Genomic DNA, 15,734 nt, shown 5'->3' with positions numbered 1-15,734 from the left:
GTTAATGTTGCTGTTGAGGACAAAGTGCTGTATAATTCTGTATTAAATAAGATTTATTGGATGAACACCTTTTGTTTTTTTGAGAAGCAAATGCACCCTCTGCTGCTATTACCTCTCTTTTCCATGGTGATGCAGGGTAGCAGGTCAGCTGGTCTTCTAACAGCTGGTCCTTCAGGTTAATGTGAATGAGGCCAAACAGTATAATACACATTACTGATCCATCTGAAGCTGAAACACACTCTGCTCTATGTGAGCAGACTTATTTATTCATAGGACTCCGCTGCTGTTGCAGTCTTTGCATCTCCAGCTGATCTCTTGAGACTTTATTTTAGGTTTTATAAAAACCCCATTCACCAAATTCTACTAAGTTATAACAGGTATGTTGGTCAGAAATCGAAAACAAGAATGCCAAAGATACATTTAAGGCAATTTCTAAGTCTTGTTCAACACATACTGTGGCTGAATTTTTCAAAAAACACATTTAAGAAATTATAAAAATGATAATATTTGCTGGTGTTGTCAGTTTATTATTCCAAGTAATTTTGATTCCTCTTCCACTGAAGGAAGAAAACTGCGGTTTGCTTGTTGACCAGTGTTGCAATTTATTAAAAATTTAACCAAGCTTATTTCATCCTAAGCATGAATAGATACCTGACATCATGGTATCTTTGGTTAGACCCTTCCTGCCTTCATGCCCTCATCTTTCAAACTCCTTTCCACCAGCCCAGTAGGATTTTAGCACTTCCCCATGATCAGTAAACCTTTAACAAGGCATCCTGACATCCACAGCACCAGCTCTGCTTTACCATTTATTAAAAACTATGTACAAGATGATTACAGGCACCTTTTCACATGTGCAGCGATGCACTTGGTTTGCATGCTCAGCTTCCCTTAACTGAGATAATGGGAACCAGGCTGCTACACATGACGACACTGCAAAGCTTTCACACTGCTGCACGCTCCACTTCCGCATGTTGTTCCATCCAGACATCACTGACAAACCTGCCCAAACTAAGAGGGCAAGCCGTGACTGGCCTGACTGACGGGCTACAAAACCCTCCATGTCCTGTGATATGAAGCAGCGTTGAAACAACAGATCTTGTCATCACATGACGCACTGCTACTTGCTTCAGCTCGTTCTGGCAGTTGGACAAGGCAAAACAATGTCTGCTGCTCTATAAATGACGGAGAAAACTACACGCTTTTGTAACACTTTCAGGCAGTTCATGGTTTCCACATATTACAGAATAGCGTAGGTATCAATAAATAATCTTAAACACAGCCAGCACAATATCATGCTCTCCAAATAATATCTATGCAAAAAGGCTCTGATCCACTTTCTAGATGTGACACGTTACACTGGATGGATGATTTCAGAAAGTGCTGTTTCTACCAAAGTGTTCTGAACATGCACAAACATTAAATCATACAGAGCAGACACAAAAAGAATGAGTCCAGTACCTCAATACATGTCATTTGTGATGGATTATAACGAAATCACAACTGTACTATATGCAGGGCTGGTGTCCACTTAAAGTTCACCTCACTCAGTTCAAACTGCAAGATCAGCTGGCAAATGATAAAGCATTGATCATCAGTCATTTTTCACCAGAATGGATTTGACAGTCTCCTCATGCAAGAAGCTTCTGCAATATTTAATACGTCTGACAAGTGACGGTGGCGTTCGGAAAGGGATCCATCATCGTACAAGTAGCACGATCAGCGCCGAGGAGACGGCGGGCTGAGATCACACTTGTCACTTCCGTGCAGCTTTTATCGTCACATGGTACCAAATCACTTTCAGGAAACAGGACCAGGTATCAAAAGCTGCTGCGGTGCGATGTAAAGAACGCTAAAGGTATTAACACACATTCTTCCTCTTATAATTAAAATCTGGATTTGGCAGCAATTGAACGCACCATTCTCAGTTTAATATAAGCAGAGGTTAATGTTGCTACTAAGCCTTATTTATGACGGCTAGCTAATGTTAGCTAACTTCAGATTTTGCTGTGTAACGCACATTGCTGAGTCAGTTTCCTGGTTTTTCTTAACATTCAGGTACAATTATCCTGTAACAACGCGTAACTGTAGCTACTGTTACAAAGGCTTTCATTAAAAATATTATTCCACCAATTTAGCATTGCACTCCGCTAGCTTTGACTGGACAGTTAAAAAAAAACAGGATTGATTCAGCAGAACCAGATATCGTCTTTTTCATTCTGAACATTACGCACCTGGAGCCTTCATTTCCCACAATGCGCACAACAGCTGCTGCTTTGTGGATTCATATTAACTGATTCTTTAGGCTGGAGAACTTTGATAATTTAGCTTTAATGTGATGCAGAGGACTGTCAGTTGTAGTAGGTGACATGTTTATGTAGACAGCTTATTGATACAAGCAACAGCAAATAGAGGGATTTCACATTTTCCACATAATAAAAGTTAAGTGTATTGGGAGGCAATTGTACTTTTTGCAAAAGGCAATAAAGAAATATTAACAGAACTTGGATTTACATCAGACTGTTTGGCCCCAATGAGAAATATGGGCAACTGACATCAATTTTGCACATTTTTTGCAATTCACAAAATTAGACAATTTACTTGGATGTTGGGGAAAAACAGGCTATACTGCACCCAAAGAAATGTATGTATTCATGCCGTAGTACCTAGCACCATATTAGCCTTTTCAGGCAGGATTGTTTTAATCTACTCGTTAAATGACAGAAGCAGACAGGATTCACTTCTTCTTGGCTCAAGTCCTGATGAAAGAAATGTCCCCTCAGCACTCTGCAAGTTCAGTCTCCAACAATAAAACAAAAACAAAAAGATGTCCAAAGGTCGTCTGGGGTGCAACCCCCTTTTTGAGTGCAGGTCACCACTTAAGTCCTGTGAGGGGAAACGCTGCTGCTGTAAATGCAGGAACGGCCACGTGAGAGGCTGGAGAAGCAGTTCAGGTGCAGGTCTGAAAACTCACGTCTCATGACTCCCATAAGTCTGGAGACGTTCATCCAGCACGAACGGACAAAGCATCAGCCTCAGTGAGCTGGTTTCCGTCCATGCTGAAGATAAACTGGTGAAATGAGGGCTGCTGTTCATGAACCTCGGGCACATTCGGCCGGACTGGGACGGGGCTGCGGGCCGTTTCAGAGCAAAGTCCGAGCAACATATCGAAGGAGCCCTCCGTGTCGGAAAAAGATAATGTCCATCTCGGTGTCAAACAGTGCGGTGACGCTGAAGGACTTTCCTTGGCTAGTCTGTAAGAGAACAGAGGCAACTTTCACTAAAGCATTTATGAACATGCAGTTGCTCTGGATTTAGGATATTTCACAGTGAGTGAAGGCATCACTCACTGAGTGTGGATGTAAATAGCTGTTAACATGTTACTTATGAGAACTTTATAATGGCAATAATATGTAAAGGCCGTGTTTGTTCTGCTCCTTAGTAGCAAAAAAATCAAACAATTCTGCTTTAATTTTGTTAAATATTCTCTGGAAATCATTGTTGAGGACTTGAACTTATTTAAAGTGTCAATAGATGGCAAATAACTGAAAATAGGGAAATACCATCTTCAGCTTTATATTCATCTCCTTTGAATTCTGAAAATTGTTAAGTTCTGTTCTTAGCAAAAACAAAGTAACCGTCCTTGCCACCTCCATGAAGAACAATATCAATTCTATTAATTTTATTTCCTGAGGATAATCCACTCAGTATCAACACTGCTTTCCCGGGAGTCCTGGGTTCAAATCAATACAATAAACATCAAATGAACAACTTTCTGACTGTTTGACTGACAGTTATCGCAGCTCAGGGTCGACTTTCTGCTTCCTACCTTGACAGTGAGCTGCTGCCTCGGACTCAGGCTGTCTGGCAGAGTGATGGTGAACCTCTCCTTCCCGCTGAGCTCCAGCGAGTCTGCGTTCTGGCCGGGCAGGAACTGCAGCGGCATGATGCCCATTCCCACCAGCTGGTTCTTGTGCAGCTTCTCAAAGCTCTCGGCGATAACCGCACGTACCCCCTGTCGACCGCGGAGGAGCAGGTGAACGGACCAAACAAGTGCAGCAAGAAGAATCATGTGGCTTAGTCAGAGGAAAGTGTGGCGTGTGTGCTGCAGTTTACCAGCAGGTATGGTCCTTTGGCGACCCAGTCCCTGGAGTTTCCAGAGCCGTAGTCTTTCCCTGCCAGGACGATGAGGGGGAAGCCGTCTCTCTGATAACGTTCAGCTGCCTCAAAGACATCCAGCTGATCAGAGGAAGGAAGAGCACATATTAGGACATCATCGGCAAGTCGGACATTGAAAAAATAAGCCAGTTCGTCCGGTCCGAATGCGCAGAAACTGACAACGCTGTGCACACACGATGCTGCAGCTTGAAGGTTATGAGTCTGAACATTGTCACAGCCAGCTTGTGCAGGATCGATGTTCGTATTACACATAATCTTTGTCGTAAGGTGGAAAAACTGTTCCCTCTGAGTTACTGCTCTTAATAAGTTTACACTCACCGCCTGGCCTGAAGGAATGTGCAGAGTCTTGGGGCCTGGTTTGCCGATGAATCGATTCTGGAGCTTGATGCTGGCGAACGTGCCCCTCGTCATCACTGCGTCGTTCCCTCTGCGAGCGCCATACGAGTTAAACTCCCGCGGTGTCAGGCTGAGGGAAATATTCAAAGTGAGAGGTAAACACGTTTGAATATGTGCAGCGAAAAAACAGAAATACCGCCTTGTGGTTGTAGCCCTCTGCCGACCCGTCACATTACAGTTTACATCCATGTCTGTGCAGATTCCCATAATATATGAGTGAAGATTTAGAAGGTCTTACTACAAAGAAGTAGAAGTTCAGAGGACTGAAGGAAAGAGCTTCATCACATGGTGCAACAAATGTTTAAATAAATAATACACTTTACTATTCCAACCTGCAGGACAAGCTGTTGCCTGGCAACGGCCAAAATAAGTAGTCTTGCTTGATTTAGGCGGGTGATGAGGACACTGTGTTCATGCGATGCAGTAATCTGAAAATAATGTTCATCCTCTGATCCATCACAATCTGGTTTTTCCCTGTTTATCATGACTCTCACCACCAAATTATTCTGATATAATGTGAACATGTGCTGAGATCTGCTCTTTCAGTGAAGTTATTTATTACAGGTAACATCAGTTCCTCGTTGTGACATTACTGTGGTCAGTGAATCTGGTCCTCCTGCTGTCTGATCTGAAACTGACCGTTTGCTCAGCAGGTACTTGGCAGCGGCGCTGACCCTGGCGATGCTGCCGGCTGGTGAGATGTGGTCCGTGGTCACTTTGTCTCCGAGGAACAGTAAGACATGAGCGTTCTCTATCGACTGAGGGGGCGGAACCTCTTTACTCTGAGACAAAAGACATGCAGAGGCAGAGGAGGCTCTTACTGTCTTAACTGCTGCTGTACTTACTTCAACATGTGAAGTCAGGAGCAAAACAACGATTAGCACAACAGCTGGACGACCTACCAACTTGCTGAAGAAAGACGGTGAACGGATATACGTGGACTTGTGATCCCAGGGGAAAACCACCGAATCTGGACATTCAATGTTCTTCCAAAATGTGTTCCCTTGCTGGAGAGAGAGCACAGTGGGGACAAACGCATTTATACCATCATTAATTCACTGGAGTTTAATGAAACAGACATTAGACATACAGGAAGGAAAGAAAGGTTGTGTCCTCACCTCCATCCTTCCCCTGAGATCCTTGAAAATGGAGGAGATGACTGTGTCCTCTTCGGTCTGTTGGACCTCCTCCCTGGACGGCCAGATGTCACACAGGTAAACCTCCTTCCCCTCTGAAGTCACACCTGCGCCAACAGGATGCTCGACGTTAGCAACATAAAACACAGCTCAGTCTGATGAACACTTTCTTTAGTTATGAGTTCATCACGACCAAACACACACAGTGGTTTAGACCTCAAACTACCCACTGTGCTCCTCTGTCACCTGCAGCTGATGCATGTCTGCACAAGACATTCAGTCATTAAATGTTCACTGTAATCAGCCAAATTCCTAAAATCCCCTGATGAACGTCAGGTTTTAGAGGAGCAGCTTCAGAGAGCTCCTGACATGCGCCTTCCTCACCCAGAGGTTCTTTCTCAAAGTCGATTCCCACAGTGCCCGCCAGAGCGTAAGCCACCACCAGGGGAGGGGAGGCCAGGTAGTTGGCACGCACGCAGTCACACAGGCGGCCTTCAAAGTGCCTGTTGCCGGATAAAACACCGCAGGCCACCAGGTCCCCCTGAAACACAGCACATCATCAAGATTTGGTTGCAGTTCTTTTTTAAAGATCTGCCGAAACAGCTCGATGTAGAGGTCTTACCTGTTTGATGGCGTCCACGACAGCTTCTGGTAAAGGAGCCGTGTTCCCTACGCAGGTGGCACAGCCGTAACCAATGACCTCAAACCTGTGACGTGAAGGCAACACAGTGTTGTGTAAAGAAACGTAATCATTCAGAACTGTTTTGTGTCTGGTGCTTGTTTCTTTTTCTTTTCTCTTACTATATTTACTGTGACCGTAGTCATTCTGACACCACTTTCACATAAAAACCCTGATTATGACACAGGATAATTAACACATGGTCAGTCACACTGCTGTTACAGGTTACTCCTCTATCTGTCATTGAAATAATACACAAATGTCTAAGTATAGAGCTCTGCACACATTACTACCAAACCATGGGGAAGTGTCTCATAAAATGTAGATTTAGTTAACTGCTAGTTTGAAACTTGCTATTAGTTACTAAGAACTTTACACACAAGCTCATTGTTGGATTTTACATCTGGTGCAGCACAATCCAGAAGAACAGAATTGATGGTTGGGGGCTACAAGTATCAACTGCATGACTGTAATAAACCTGCACTCAATGGCCAGTTTGTCAGGTACGTCTAGTTAAAACCAGTGCAGTTTAATAGAACAGTTCTGCAAGAACTTCCAAATTCATGAAGACGTTAATTTTTGTTTAAATGATTTCAGAGATGTTGGTTAAACTTTATAATCATTTTGGAGGATGTAGTTTGTGGCGCTTTTGAACAGCACTGCTTTCCACAAAGAGGTGATTCTGCTATTTTAATTGCCCTTATTGATATAAATGGGGAGGACAAAAAAACAGAAACACCTGTCAGCATAACACAACACAATTCAACAGCACCACAAACTACAACCTGCAAAATTTAGAGGTACAGTAAACTTCAGTTTCAGTTTGCGTGTGTGTGTGTGTGTGTCTGTGTGGTGTCACTGTGTACACATTTACCCCAGTTGGCTAAAGTAAGGCAGGACTCCACTGGTATTGAGGTAGTGAGTGACCATGCCACTTCCAGGAGCCAGGCTGGTCCGAATATAGGGCTTGACAACGAGCCCAGCCTCCACAGCCTTCTTGGCCAGTAGACCTGTGAATTACAAAGAGCAGCTGCGTTATAAAAACGTGCCTGAGGTTAGCAGCCACACAGAGAAGGGAAGTATCACAAAGCAGAATATTAACAAAAACAAATATGAGAGTGCAGCTATAATTAGAGTCATGATTAAAGGAAATACTAAAGTGAAGCCAAATTTTAAATGCAGTTTAAAATGTGAGTAGAAAACAGACATGCTAATACAAAAAGACTAGATAGACTAGAAAAAAAAAAAAAATCAACAAAGCTTCTGACTCATATTCGGATGACAGGTGGGAATATTTTTAGAGGAAATCGGATCCCAGTTTCATCTTTTGACTCGGTGCTCTACCTGCAGTCAGCATGACAGCCGGGTTGCAGTTGTTGGTGCAGCTGATAACAGCAGCGATGACCACCGAGCCCTGGACCAGCTGATACTCCTGACCGCCGTGCAGGAAAGGAACCCGGATGTCCTGCTTCTCCTTCGAGATGTGAAAGCCTTTGAAGCCAACCTGAAGGGAAACCAGGGAAGATAAATGACTGGTTCAGATGACGCTCATCTATCAGGTAACAACAAGATGTCAACAATGCACTACCTCCTCCTGCTTCTATGTCAGCATATCCCTGAATATAACCCAAATATCAGACTGAGTCATCCCTGTTAGTCAGAGCACTGGCTGAGTAAAGATGTAGACATTAAGATGAAAGTTTTAAATTGCATTATTTGCATGTTACCTTCTCATCAAGACAACTCTGGAAGTCTTCTTTCATGCTGCTGACTGCCACTCTGTCCTGAGGCCTCTTCGGCCCGCTCACATAGGGCACCATGGAACTCAGGTTGATCTCAATCACCTGCACAAACATGAATCTCACTTTACTACTTTACTACAAAGAACAGTTCCTCTGCTGCTGCACCCATGGCTCTATTTTTGCAAATACAGCTACTGTGAGGAACTTCCAAACATCAATACACAAAAAAAGGGGAAGTGATGCACCATCTCTTCTCGTTTTAATCAAGCAAAATGAAAGAATTTAAAAAATGAAAGTGAAAAAATGCATTTTTGCACCCTCACTCATCTATTTATTCATTATTAGTCCTCTGACGATTCACAGCAAGGCTTGAGACATTACCTCAGAATACTGGGGGTCTTCTGACGGGTCTTCATAGCTTCGGAAAAGTTTTACAGCCTTCATGTAAGACTCCAGCAATTCAAGTTTTTCCTGGGTAAAATCTGGAAGGACAATGATGACAATTAGCTGCCAAAAACATGCAATGGCAGAGTGTGGTGATGCCTTTGTCTTACAGATTTTACAATTCTAACAAACATTTTTAAACGCGGGCACATAGCAGTGAATACCCAGTAAATCCAGACAGAAAAGGTAAGAAAATATCCAAGAATAACTTAACAGACTGGATAAACCACTGCACCATTTTGCGGCTGTGATGCAAAACTCTTTATCAGTATCACTCGGGTGACTCACTTGTCTTTTTAAAGTGCTTGAGTGTGACTTGGTCGACGGGGAAGAAGCTGACAGTAGCGTTGTACTCTGGGCACATGTTGGCGATGGTGGTCCGGTCAGGAGCTGACAGCTGGGAGACACCAGGTCCAAAAAACTCGACAAACTTCCCGGCGATCCCAGCTTGTCGCAAGTGCTTGAAAATCAATACACATAATACATTAGCACACACTGAAAAGCAAGATTACGAAATAACACCACATTTTGCTTCTTGGAACAGTGAATGTAGGAAATGTAGATTTTTGTACCATTTATGGATGAAACAGTTTCACTTTTGATTCTTGATAAATTTGTCCTCTTATTTTGATGTGAAACTGTTTTTAAATACTACTGTCCACCACTAGTGACGTGTGTTTTGTGTGTCTCGCTGTAGCACGTGTGAAGAAATATGGTCCTAACGACGCATGAAGAACAGCAGAGCAGTGCTACCTTCGTGATACCAAGGACGATGTCTATGGAGGTGGTCAGGGGGTTGATGGAGCCCACCAGTTTACAGCCCACCACCTGAGGAAGGGTCAGAGACACTGGCTGGCCCAGCATCACGGCTTCTGTCTCGATCCCCCCAACACCTGATGGAGGAAACCATCACAGACCAAAAAAAAAAAATCGTAAGACTTCAGTCCTCAACCCTCAGAAGAGCAAGAACCATCAAACATGTTTGAGCAATTTGAGCTTACTTGACAAAGTTTAGAACAAATTCGCTAACAAGTGGTAAGAAAAGTTTACAAGTGGCTTACCCCAGCCCAGGATGCCCAGGCCGTTGACCATGGTGGTGTGTGAATCGGTTCCAACCACGCTGTCAGGGTAGATGAAACCGTCGCTGTCCTGGATCACTCTGGACAGATACTCCAGATTGACCTGGTGGACTGCACCAACGTCCGGAGGAACCACGTTCACATTCTTAAATGCTTTTGAACACCACTGTGTTATTGGCAGACAGAAAAAGAACAACAGTTAGAAAAGGATTGAACTTTGTGTCTCACTCGAGGTGAAAACTCCTTGTAGGCTTTTTTTTCTGAAACCATTTTTTTTCTTTCCCCCTGTTTCCTGTCTTTATGCTAAGCTAAGTGAGCTGGCTGCTGGCAGTAGCTTTTCCTTCAAAACATTTCTCTGACTCTGATTGTCTGAAATGATGTAATAAATATATATTTGCTCTGCTGTACCTTAAAGAACTGAAGCCTCTCCTTGTTTCTGATCAGTTCCATTTCCTGATTCTTCAGAGCTGTTTCGGTTCTGTGAAAAGAAGAAGAACATGTCAACTCATTCGACCACTTTCAAATGTGCTGAAACAAAATACTAACTTGTGGAATTGATTTCCATTTAATTCTTCACGTTCTACTGAGAACTTGGAAGATATAAAATGCAACAGTGTAATTTCCATCCTTTCGCCTCATATTTGAATCTTTTTGACAGAATCTTGTGGTATTAGAAACGTTGTATGTTACAAACTCATGTTTCACTGCTATGTGGAGCCACATATCAACAGTCCTGTGCCAAACTCACTCAGACACAGGCTGCAGGTGGAAAGGGCAGAGGAGAGGAGTATTCTCGATCTGCTGGACAGACGCTGGAGGTCGACCTGGTGAGGCTGGAGGGTCACTGCAGGCAGCTTTGCTACAGGAGCCCCGCTGGGCCCCGCAGTGTGAGCCTCCTCTGGACAGAGGCCTGGAGGGTGTGGATCGGGAAGGGCCCTGGCTCTGGTTTGGGCCGTCGCCTCCACCTGGGTTTGGAGTATTCTGTATGGCACTGTGGACAGAAAAACAAAAGTCATACATGTCAAATCAGAAAATCAAGTAGAACACTGTTGTTTCAGTACATACAAGTAAAAGAAGCAGCTTCTAATCATCCAGCTTTCTTCGAAATAACAAAAAGATCCACTGATCAGAGGTGACTTATGCATCCATCTTTTAGCTCTATGCTCTCACTTATTATAGCTCACTGTCAACATAGGAAGGGAAAATATAAAATGCAAACACACCATTTGCTATAATCAATCTGTAAAGAGTAATCTACAATGAGGTCTGTGGGGCATTTAGGGTTGACCAGGCCGGGGTCCATGCCATGTTTGGCCACAGCGTCCCTCATGGCTGCCAGGTCCACCATGGCAGGAATACCACTGTAAAATAAAACCAGGAGAAGAGAGATAATTACACCTAACCCTTCTTCAGGGATTTATAGGAATATTAAACTTGTGTGTGTGTTTAATTTTATTTGATCATAGCTTAGTATATGAATAGCTTTTGTGTGTCAAGGGACACAAAGAGAGATCATGATGACAGAAGATCTAACATGCAAACTCCTGCTGGATCAGCTGTTTTACTCAGATCCTGGTGAAACTCACGTGAAGTCCTGGAGAAGGACTCGCGCTGGAGAGAATGGCACCTCGGCTTGATTCTGCTGCTGCTGCCAGTCCAGAATGTTCTGGACGTCTTCCTCTTTTGTGTAAAAGCCATCACAGTTACGAATTGCTGCTTCCAGTAAGACACGGATGGACAGAGGCAGCTTGTCTACACAGAGCAAACAGAAAAAGTTTGTTTAATTTCCCACAGTAAACAATGTGTCATTAAATCAAATTATTTATTGACACTGTCCTTGTTACACAATTGTCAGCTGGATGTGCTCTGACCATACAGAGGCGAACTCATGCAGGCTCTAAAATGTTAATTCAAAAATTACCTTCACATACAGGTTTACTTATAAATCAATCTACATGTTCTTTAAGACCTTTCACAAGCAACATGTTTACACTGCTATCCTGGGAAACACCACTGGTAAACACAACTTTTTTATGAAGCATGGACAGCACAATGCGCTGACTGATTTCTACTGTACAACTGCACTGTACTGTACTGTCGTACTACTTCTACATTGTGCAGACATGAGTAAAACAGATGCTACCAGCAAACGGTCTTGAAAAGAGGAACATCTGTGCTGCTTCTTTAAGGTAGAAGGCCTGAACTCACCATATCTTGGATCATTTAATTTCTGTGGATTGAAGAACTTGATCCTTCCATCTTTCAGTGTGTCGATTAGATGGCTATATGGATGCTCTGCAGAATGAAAACAAACATTTATCATGACAACAATAATTTTAGCATGCACGTTACAAGTAGGAAATCTCCAAAATCTGATTTGCTTTTTGCTTTTTTGGCCTCAGGGTGTGTACTTGCAGGTTATCCAGGTTTGCTCCGTGAACAAAAGGTCCTGACTTTATCAGCCTAACCTTACGAACATTTACCCAATGGAGATTTCCTCATAATGCGGCACATCTCTTTTGTGTTATTTCTCTACAAGGTGCATCAACACAAAGGCTTATCCCATACCATGTTCCTGTCTTGGTTATCAGCAGCTGAGCAGTTGAAAGGGCAAATGTTCAATAAGACTGTACTGTAAATAAGCTTCTAAGATAATGTAACTGTGGGGAGGAGAATAAAAATGCAGAGAAAAGAGAAATGAAAATGATCTTTCTGGTCTTATTCCTTCCTTTGTGGCCTTTGAGTGTAGAAAAGTGGGCTCATGCAGAATGTGGTTAGTTTAACCAAAAGGTTAAAAAATCAATTTAGCTGCAGCCCCGCAATATATCTTTGACTGAAAAACTGTGCTGTCTCTGGCTATGAGAATTATGAATTTCTGTATCAAACTGAAAATCAGATTGTAAAGACTCGGGCTTGGGCCAAAAGACAAATTCTGGTCAATTTGGGCTGTAGCCGTTTAATGTTGATGAAATTCTCCTTTAAGACTTGGAGTAAAAATGAGGCTAAACAAGTCCTGAGCCCCTATGGACACAGAGTAATCTCTTGATTCTTGGCACAGTACTGCTGACTGGTCTCACAACAGCACATCATGCTGTGACGTTGGATCTCAGGTTCCTAGCTTTGAAAGCAACACTTCTGTGACCACTAACACTGCAGAGAGCACACTAGACTCGCCCAACTATTAAACATTGTTTTTAAAATAATTACATGCTGCCGTTTTTAAAGCGGGCACCATAGTTTTATTAGAGGTGAGAGTCAAGACCGGCACACTTGGTTAGGGAAAACATGTAGGCACACACCTCACAGAACTGGTTTAATCTAATTCCTAGCATCTTAAGATAAACCAATGTGAACGACACACAGGGGGTTTCATATCTTCTTCATCTACAGTATTTCCTCTACACAGTTTTTCACTAATGGTGGGGCACTGCAGCAAGAGCATGATCACTGCTGAGTAAGACACATAAACAAAGTGCTGTAATTTAGCTTCATTTACCTAAGCAGGCATAGACAAGTTTTGAAACAAAGCTTTTATCATAGTTGAATACTGACATAAAAACAGCGTTTGAGCTCCTGGCTCCACCACAACATATTTAGCAGCAAAATCAGCGTATGCGTTCATCTTAAAAACATATACCACATACATATGCTAAATCATACATTTAAAATTTTAAGTGCCCTTCAGCTTCTTTTGGTCAGATAATTCAAAAGCATCTTGCAGATCACTCCCAGGTTTTTCTTGATCTTAAATGATCCTGTTGCACTGAGATGACTCTGTCAGTTCGTGTGCTCATCTCCATTAAATAACTGTATGCAAAAACTAAAAGCCAGTTTCTTAACCAATGCAAAGCAGGCAGAATGGAAAACATACAGTAATATACTACTTGAAACATTAACACTGGCTGATCACTAGTGAGATCCCATGGAGATAACGCCTTATGGGAACCTGTTTTTACCAACATGGCAGGTTTGCAGAAATCTATTTTTAGACAGCTTAAAAGAAAAATGACTCAATGCTACACTATTGTTTGGGTGTTTTGTATATCAGACGGACTGTCATTTCCACGGTGGCCTATTATCCCACTTTGAACAGACCCGTTAGGTGTTCAAAGAAAGAGTAATCCTCCTCTCGTTATACACGGCCACTGCGATTGATATAACTGTAAAATCACACATTGTAATGACAAGCTGGCGTGGTACAAACATTGTGTAAGTGGTGACTACAAAGCTGTCCGTGCACATCCTCCTACATCAAACCATCTCTGCATGTGTCCCGATGACAGGGTATGCTACAGCTACAAAGCTAGCTAAGGTTCAACTTGCTAACACTGGTCCTTATCGGGAAGCACACTCTCGCTAACTACTTATCGTGCGACTGCTGAACGTCTTGAGGAGATAAGAAAAAGCATTTAGCCGACAACTAAATTTTAGCTAGAAAGTGAGCAAAAATTGTGACATTTTGTCCAGAGCAAAGGCACATCTATCTTGCGGCATTAGCTAATTTAACAGCTCTTGTTTAGTTGTACAGCAAACATTACCAAGCTAGCTAATGTTAGCTTTTATATCTCCCAACAGTTTGCCACCGGTACACTTTATGTAATGATAAATACACGCAAACAACAGCCATTTTCAGGAGAATGGCGTCTCTCTTAAACGAGTCCTATCTTGAAGGGTAAAAGGTTGATGGGATGTCGGCTTGATAGTAAGGTTAGCAGAAGACACCGCTTTACCTTTGACTGGGGAAGTGAGCGCCATGATGACTTCTGAAATCAACACGACCCTTTCTCAGGACTGCACTGGCAACACCGAGCCGACCAATCCAAACGCAGAGACCTACAGCCACGCCCACTCACAAATGAGAATAAAAACATTTAAAATAGTAAATCTTTAAGCTGAAGTCCCTTTAAAATCCTGAATGGGAAATCATGAAACGCGTTTATCATTCGGGAAATCACTAAGTCGTTATACAACCTTGAACTCAGGTGTTGCTAAGCAACCATTTTGTTTAATTCATACTACTACTGCTGCTGCCAGCCACAGGTGTCTGAAAGTTCATTCTTAACACTGGAAACAGTAGTTTGACATAAAAAAAGGGTTTATTAGTTTATTGGGTTTGTGCTAAGATATCAAATGTACATGCATTTATTATTGAAACAAAGATGCTGACATTGGATGAAAGTAAATGAAGATTTAAAAGTAAAGTAAATAAAACACCACATTAATCAAGGCCTAAATTACAAGACATGCATGGAAACAATGATCGGTGATCACCCTGCTTTGCACAAAGGTTATAGTTACATAGCTGTTAGACTCTTTATTGGATATATGATTTTTGGGTACCTTTTCAGAAATAGCACAGTCCTACATACATGTACACATACAACCAGAGTATTAAAAAATGAATATATGATCGAAAAAAAGAATAGCAAAAGTGAACTAAAACAATACATAACATACTTATAGTGCATTTAATAAAATATTGCTGCAGCCTGCAAACAAATCTAATTTTGGTGCCATACAATTGTTGCAAAAGTGTCCAGAGTTAAAATTTGAGTCAGTCCATTTGATCCAATATAATTGAAAGCATCCTTTGTGAAGATAGATAATACTTAGCCTCCTGACAAAAATAAACAGGATAAGCAAAAAAGAAAAATTGTAAAAAATTAATTTTGTATTTGACATCCTTGTGAAGTCAAAAAATATGGCGTGTCAACAAAAACAAGTCATACTGTAAATGACTAATATGAATCATTTTGCCATCGTGTGTAAACACATATGTAAATTAATTTGTGAACATGACTGAACATGTTTTTGACTGACTGTGACTTTAAAAGTGCTGTCCTAAACGCCTCACGTGACAGCGCAGATGTGACTCTTGCGCTGCCTTCAGGGCGCCTCCGATTTCCAACAGGTTTCAGCGGCTTTCAAAGTCGTTATTATAAATTAGGCCACATTCATGTATTCGTTCATGTAATGTGCCCGGTGAAAAATGTAGTTTTTGTAGCATATAGAGCAATGTATGTATGTATGTTATATTGCTGTAACATACTATATACTATATCATACTATATCTCAACAC

At 42.1% G+C, this 15,734-nt stretch overlaps 1 protein-coding gene across 1 annotated transcript; it reads right to left on the bottom strand.

Annotated features, from left to right (window-relative positions):
- Positions 1–548: 548 nt before the first annotated feature.
- ireb2 (iron-responsive element binding protein 2) lies at positions 549–14,453 on the bottom strand. The gene is made up of 22 exons (XM_041939268.1): positions 14,386–14,453; positions 11,864–11,950; positions 11,242–11,407; positions 10,879–11,016; positions 10,404–10,646; positions 10,064–10,133; positions 9,638–9,821; positions 9,330–9,469; positions 8,865–9,036; positions 8,514–8,614; positions 8,118–8,234; positions 7,735–7,894; positions 7,265–7,400; positions 6,334–6,418; positions 6,096–6,252; positions 5,694–5,818; positions 5,478–5,582; positions 5,215–5,357; positions 4,498–4,645; positions 4,117–4,239; positions 3,830–4,015; positions 549–3,254 (listed from the first exon to the last, which is right to left on the bottom strand). Exons 1-22 carry the CDS (start codon positions 14,408–14,410, stop codon positions 3,144–3,146), a joined length of 2,922 nt encoding a protein of 973 aa, XP_041795202.1. The 5' UTR covers positions 14,411–14,453; the 3' UTR covers positions 549–3,143.
- Between the last annotated feature and the right edge of the window lie 1,281 nt (positions 14,454–15,734).

Source organism: Chelmon rostratus, chromosome 6 (assembly GCF_017976325.1).
Source record: "Chelmon rostratus isolate fCheRos1 chromosome 6, fCheRos1.pri, whole genome shotgun sequence".
NCBI classification, from domain to species: domain Eukaryota; kingdom Metazoa; phylum Chordata; class Actinopteri; order Chaetodontiformes; family Chaetodontidae; genus Chelmon; species Chelmon rostratus.
The sequence above is the reverse complement of the archived record's forward strand: the minus strand, read 5'-3'. Positions and strand labels throughout refer to the sequence as shown.